Below are 6,978 nucleotides of genomic sequence, written 5' to 3' on the forward strand. Positions count from 1 at the left end.
CTCGGCGGCGCGGGCGGTTCCCGGTGCTCCCGGGCCGGAACCCCGCGCGGGGCAGGTCCCGGTGCCGGTGCCGCCCTTCCGAACCGGCCGCTCGCAGCACACGGGGCCACCGGGCCGGTCCCGGCCCGGATAAGCGGGGCCTTCACCGGGAGCCGCCCGGGCTCGTCCAGCCGGGCCCCGCTCCCGCTCTGAACCAGGGCGTTACTTCTAACACGACCCCCCTCCCTCCAGCAGCTCCGACTCGGGAGACGAGAGGCAGAAATGGAAGAAGAAGAAGAGGAGCAGAAGTCGGGAGCGGCCCCATAGCGGCCGTCGGAAGCGTCGCTCGCGGTCCCGGGGCCGCTCCTCCAGCTCGGGCTCGGAGCGGGAGCGCGGCCGGAGGCGAGCGCGGAGCCGGGAGAGGCGCAGGCGGAGGGGCGGCTCCGCATCCTCCGTGTCCTCCGTGACGTCCCCGTCCCCGCCGCGCTCGCAGGGCAGGGAGGAGCCGCCGCAGCTGAGCCTGCAGGAGCGCCTGAGGCTGAAGGAGGAGAAGAAGAAGCAGGCAGCGCTCATGAAAGCCTTGGAGACGCCCGAGGAGAAGCGGGCCCGGCGCCTRGCCAAGAAGGAAGCCAAGGAGAGGAAGAAGCGCGAGAAGATGGGGTGGGGAGAGGAGTACATGGGCTACACCAACACCGACAACCCCTTCGGGGACAACAACCTGCTGGGCACCTTCATCTGGAGCAAGGTGAGCGCTCCCTGTGCACACCAGGACGCTGTCCCTGTGCCGCTGCCGCAGGACGGGACAGCGTGGTGCCGGGGGGGACACTCCGTGGAGTGGGAGCACTGGGAAGGCTAAAAGCAGCRGCACGAGGACAAAGGTGTCACAGAATCACAGAATATTCAGGGTTGGAAGGGACCTCTAGAGATCATCTAATCCAGCCTTCCCAGTTGACCTTCCCAGTCACCCAGGGCAGTTGTTCCTGGTCTTTCAGTGGTTTGCTTCGTTTCTTTTTCCTTGACTTTTGAAGACTAATATCCGCAGGTGGGAGCACAGGGTGGAGCGATCCGGAGCTGCCGGGCGCTGAGGGGTCAGTGTTCGTGTTACCCCTCGTCAGGCGCACGGCGGGTTCATCTGGTTGGGATTGGCTCCACTGGGAGGCTGCGGAGAGCTCTGGGACCAAAGTGGCCCGCAGCAGTGGGGACRGTGGCGTCTGCCGCCCTGTGAGAGGCTGCAGAGACTCTTTCATGGTTTCTCTTGGCCGTTTGGTTTCAGGCGCTGGAGAAGAAGGGGATCAGCCACCTGGATGAGAARGACCTGAAGGAAAGGAACAAGCGAATCCAGGAGGACAATCGCCTGGAGCTGCAGAAGGTGGGAACAGACACTGCTGCCTCCCATGGACAGCCTGGTTTTCCTGGTCCAACATCTGGAATTCACCTCCCCCTTGTAGGAGGGGTTGCCTGTTGGCTGCGAGACGGGGCTGCCACACTTGTGACCTCCGCAGGGAAGCTCTTTTGTTGGGGCTCAACCCAACTAAGGAGGTGCTGGGGGGGGGCAGGTGCCAGGTCACGAGTGGCCCTAGGACAAGAGCTGAGGCTCTCTGTCATGCCCCTGTCCCCTGCCCTCGTGAGGGCTGGCAATGAGTGTCCGGCATCCATGTAGCCCCGCTCCTCTTTTTGGGGAACTGGGGCCCGTTGCTGGGGCTGACGCAGCTCCACAGGGATGTTTGGGGCCACCTCCTGGGGTGAGTGTCCTTTGGGGGAGTTGCAGCCTCTATGGCCTCACGCTTTGCGCCGTCCGAGCAGGTGAAGCAGCTGCGGCTCGAGCGGGAGCGAGAGAAGGCCATGCGGGAGCAGGAACTGGAGATGCTGCAGCGGGAGAAAGAGGCGGAGCACTTCAAAACGTGGGAGGAGCAGGAGGACAACTTCCACCTGCAGCAGGCCAAGCTGCGGTAGGTGCCGGCCTTGCGGGGCGTGCTGGGCAGCCGGACACAGCAGACACCGCTCACCATCCCTGTCCTCACCCAGCTCCAAGATCCGGATTCGGGATGGGAGGGCGAAACCCATTGACCTGCTGGCCAAGTACATCAGCGCGGAGGACGACGACCTGGCCGTGGAGATGCACGAGCCCTACACCTTCCTCAACGGCCTCACTGTGTCCGATATGGAGGATCTGGTGGAGGATATCCAGGTGCCAGGCTGCTGTGCCGAGGCTCTCTGCCTCCTCCTCGTCCCCACTCCCTCGCCCTTGGCGGAGCTCAGCCCGTGGTCCACGTGCCTCATGTCCTGCTCCCCTGCCTGCAGGTTTACATGGAGCTGGAGCAAGGCAAGAATGTGGATTTCTGGAGGGACATGACCATCATCACGGAGGATGAGATAGCCAAGCTCCGCAAACTGGAGGCCTCGGGGAAAGGAGGAGCTGGTGAGTGGGAGGGTAGAGCTCACAGCACGAGTAGATGTGGGAGGCTGTGGGAGGAAAGGTCAAAATGGGGCACAGGGTTTGCCCCCTGCTTTCGGCTTGGGAGAGAGGTTCCCTGATCATTCTGGGGGAAGTGCTGGATGGAGAACGTGGATTTGGGACCTGTCTTCATCTGGGGTCCAGCCTCCTGTTCGGTGCGAGCCAGGGCTGCCTGGCTGAGCGTGGGCTGACGGGCTGTCCTTGCCTGTGTGCGCAGGGGAGCGTCGCGACGGCGTCAAYGCCTCCGTGAGCTCGGACGTGCAGTCCGTGTTCAAGGGGAAGACGTACATCCAGCTGCAAGTGCTCTACCAGGGCATCGAGAGCAAGATCCGAGCGGGAGGCCCCAATCTCGATATCGGCTACTGGGAGAGCCTGCTGCAGCAGCTCAAGGCCTATATGGCCCGGGCCAGGTGAGCATGGGGACGTGTCCCTCAGGCAGGGAGCAGCTCTGCGGGGACGCAATCCACGAGTCGCTGATGGAGGTTTCTCTAAGCTGGCTGTTATCTCTAAGAGAAGCCCAGCTGGACACTCGGTCCCTTCTTGAAGGGTTGTTTGCAGGGAGGTCTCTGTGCGGGAGGATGACTGAGCCCAGTCACTGTAGACAGCTCGGCCCGTTGCTGCCCGCTGCAGAGGCTGGCGCAGCGCTGGGCACTGTGTTGGCACAGGGTGGCCTGGCCGCGTCTGCCCCACCGGCTCCTCTCTCCGCAGGCTGCGGGAGCGGCACCAGGACGTGCTGCGCCAGAAGCTCTACAAGCTGAAGCAGGAGCAGGGTGTGGAGAGCGAGCCGCTCTTCCCCATCATCAAGAGGGAGCCGTCTTCCCCCAGCGACAGGTACCCAGCCCGTCCCCGGGGCGGCACGGCCAGCCGGGCCTTACCTGGGGGCACCCAGTATCCCCCTCCTTAGACCTTCCCAAACCAGGAGGGCAAATGCAGCCCAGTGCTCCCATCCTCCCTGAGGCAAACCTCAGGGAGGCAGAGAACTGAGGGTACCATCTCCGTCCTAGGTATCTCTTCTCTCTCTCCCCTAAACTGGAGCCAGAGGAGACCCTGGCAGTGCAGCCAGGACCATCCTCGGAGGCGGAGGCCGAGCCCGAGGCAGAGGCCAAGGGGGACGCGGAGGGGGAGGCCGTGCTCATGGAGGAGGACCTGATCCAGCAGAGCCTGGACGATTACGACGCGGGCAAGTACAGCCCCCGGCTGATGGGCACCACCGAGCTGCCCTTCGATGCCCACGTGGTAGAGGCCGAGGAGGATCTGCAGCGGCTGCTGCTGCTGCGCCAGCAGCTCCAGGTCACAGGTAGGGCTCGTGCAGCCGGGCCCTGCGCCTGCTCCGGCGCTGTGGGGCTGGAGGGTGGAGCTCTGYGGGAGCTGGGTCCACAGCTAGGCAGGCAGAGGGCTCCTGGGTGGCRAAGGGGACTGTTACCCAGCTCGGGAGCAGGGAAAGGCTCCTCAGGCTGCTGACTTCCTTTGCTGCTTCCCGGATCGAGGCCTTCCCTGTGCCCAGCGCCACCAGGGAGCCGTTTCAAAGGCCTGTGCACAGTAGGAAGCATTTGGCGTTGTGCCCCGGTGTAACTCGCTGCAGTGCCCGCCCCGAGGGCACGAGTGTGTCCCCATCTCGCCGCCCAAGAGCTGCGTCCCTGCGGGCCGGGCCTGGCTGGCGCCGCGGGACCAGCCCTCACTCCTCCTCCCTGCAGGCGACGCCTCCGAGAGCACCGACGACATCTTCTTCCGCAAGGCCAAGGAGGGCATGGGCGCGGACGAGGCGCAGTTCAGCGTGGAAATGCCCCTCACGGGCAAGGCCTACCTGTGGGCCGACAAGTACCGGCCCCGCAAGCCCCGCTTCTTCAACCGCGTGCACACGGGCTTCGAGTGGAACAAGTACAACCAGACCCACTACGACTTCGACAACCCGCCGCCCAAGATCGTGCAGGGCTACAAGTTCAACATCTTCTACCCCGACCTCATCGACAAGCGCTCTACGCCCGAGTACTTCCTGGAGGCCTGCCAGGACAACAAGGACTTCGCCATCCTGCGCTTCCACGCCGGGCCCCCCTACGAGGACATTGCCTTCAAGATCGTCAACCGGGAGTGGGAGTATTCCCACCGGCACGGCTTCCGCTGCCAGTTTGCCAACGGGATTTTCCAGCTCTGGTTTCACTTCAAGCGTTATCGCTACCGGCGCTGAGGGGCTGCTGCTGCTCTCCCCTCTGGACCGCTGCCGTGGGGGCGTGCGGGGGGGTCTGCTCCCTGTTTGCACAGCCCCAGGACCTSCTCTCTGCCTGGCCCTGGGCACGGGTGGAGATTTTCCCCTCTTCTCCTTCCTTTTATTCTGAGAGACTCTGGGACTTGGATACAAATAAACAAGGGTTATTTAAGCTGTGCTGGGCACCACAGCAGCCCCTTAGGGCGATCCCAGCTGGGATCGGCAACAGTTGCTCCCTATTCTTGTCCCTCCTCCTTTGGGGTCTGTGTGGGGCGAGGGTGATCTCCTTGTCACCCTCCTGCAGGCCCTGTCACCCCTTTCCCGCTGCTGTGACACCCCCCGACCTCTTCCCAGTGTTCCCAGCAGCCGGGCCAGGCCCTTCTCAGCGGGATGTTCCCCAGCTGGAGCTGTGACGCTCGCGCCGCCGGCCCCACATGCTCCCTCCGGGCCTCATTCCTGGCACGTCCCTGCTGGGATCCGGCTGCCCTGGGCAGCGAGCGCGGCCGTGGCCCTGACCCGGCCGCGGGATGAAAGGGAGCGAGTCCCGCGGGGCCTTGGCCTCGCCGGCGAGCAGGAAACGGCTCTCGGAGGTGACCGGGATGTCACTTCACGGAGCCAAATCCCCTCCCCTTGACCTGCAGCGGCGCCCCCGGCACCGCGCGGCTCTTGCTCCGGCCGCGCAGGGACGGGCTGAGCCGGGAGCTCCGCGGCGCTGGGAGCAGGAGGAAGCCCGCGGTGCCTCCCGGCAGTGCCCGGGAGTAACGGCTCCAAGCGGAGCCTCCAGGGAGCCTTGGCCTCAGCCGAGGGTGCGGGTTTCCTCCCTGCCGGCCTCACTGCATCCAGCAGGATCCGCCCCTGGACCTGCCGAGGCTGGAGGATCTCACGGGGGGCATCTCCCATCCGCCAACTCTGCCCACACATCCCTGGGCGCTCGGCCTGGCCGTGGGTGCCAGCCCCGGGATACAGGGGCCGGCGAGAACCTCCCTGGGCCCGCGTGCCCCCCTCTTCCATCCTGCCGGACTTCCCAGGGCCGGGCCGGAGGCTGCGGTGGGATATGGCCCGCGGCCTCCCCTTCCTGTGCGTTACTTGGAGCCGTTTGTCCCGTGGTTATTTCGAGGTGTCTGAGGGCGGCGCAGGAAGCGGGTGAAGGCCGGGCCAGGGCTGCATTTGGGGGCCGGAAAGACAAAACCGGCAAAATATGGGGCTTCGGTGCCCTCCTTGCTTGTCCCGCTCCTTCCTCTTGTGCGGGTGCCCGCTGGGCCCCAGCCCCCACCTGGCACCGTATCCAGCCCCCATCGGCACCGGGAGGCCGAGCGGGTCCCCTGCGCACATCCCCTGCACCCCAGAAAAGTGACAGGAGCCTCCAGAGCACCCCGCAGCCGGACAGCACGGCGGGAGAACCCAGCGGGGCCGGAGAGCCCGGCCTTGCWTCCCGGCTTCCCTTGGGTTCCAGGGACAGGAAATGGGGCTGCTTCCCGGTCCCTGAGGGGCTCGGGTGTCCCCTGCTCTGAGCTGTGTCCCCCCCTGCGCCCACATCCCCSTACGCGGTGGCAGGAAGGGACAGCAGCACCCGGGGACACCCCCACGACAGCGCCCAGGGGCCTCCYGGCGGCTCCTTGGCTGCGTTTCCACCCGCTCCTGGCCCCTCCTGGCATCCYGCGCTCCGGAGCAAGGGGAGAACAAACTGCATGTGCAACTGGGCTCCTGCTCCAGCTTCCCYGGCGCCGCTGCCCGCGGGAGAGGAGGCACCAGGATGTCCCCATGTGCTGGAGCCCCGAGGCCGTGCCGGCCCACTCGAGTCCAGCACGGTGACAGCTCCGGACATGCCGGGCTGGGAAAACCCCTGGATTGGCCTAGGGCAGGTCGTGTCCTCGGAGATGGCCGGGGAGCTCCAGGGTTTTGGGGACACCTCTGGCCAAGGGAGTCCCCATGCCAGGGAGGCTGCTGGAGGCGCTCCCTCCTGCCCGGCCAACCCGCTCTTCCCCAGCCTTTTCCTGGGAATCTCTCCTCTGCGCGCCATGGATCTGTGCRCAAAAGTTCCCAAGCCCCGAGATGCCGGGCAGCGCCTGGGATGGGGACAGCGGGGACGTCCCCCGTCGCCACGTCCAGCACGCGGGTGGCCAAGTCGGGAGCCGCGAGCCGGGCCCRGCCGCGCTGCTCCCCCGGGACGGCGGCATCGGAGGCACGGCAGGAATGACCCCCCCTTCGGCTGCTGGAATCCGGCTCTGTAAACAAGTGAGTAACCCGGATAAGAGCCCAGCCCCGCTAAATATAGCGGCGGGCGGGCTGGGGTGCCGGCCACCGGCGCACGCCGCGCTCCGCGGCCGCTCCGGCGCAGGTG

At 65.9% G+C, this 6,978-nt stretch overlaps 1 protein-coding gene across 1 annotated transcript; it reads left to right on the forward strand.

Moving 5' to 3' along the window:
* Window positions 1-211: 211 nt before the first annotated feature.
* On the forward strand, window positions 212-4,809 carry CACTIN (cactin, spliceosome C complex subunit; the record flags this gene model as incomplete). Its single annotated transcript, XM_026045575.1, has 9 exons — window positions 212-724; window positions 1,253-1,348; window positions 1,783-1,928; window positions 2,005-2,167; window positions 2,281-2,398; window positions 2,652-2,844; window positions 3,143-3,265; window positions 3,439-3,731; window positions 4,129-4,809. Coding segments are annotated over 9 exons (2,136 nt in total), but the record flags the coding sequence as incomplete, so codon positions are not given.
* Window positions 4,810-6,978: the final 2,169 nt, after the last annotated feature.

This window comes from Nothoprocta perdicaria, unplaced genomic scaffold (genome assembly GCF_003342845.1).
Source record: "Nothoprocta perdicaria isolate Ctin4 unplaced genomic scaffold, notPer1 scaffold_400, whole genome shotgun sequence".
NCBI lineage: Eukaryota > Metazoa > Chordata > Aves > Tinamiformes > Tinamidae > Nothoprocta > Nothoprocta perdicaria.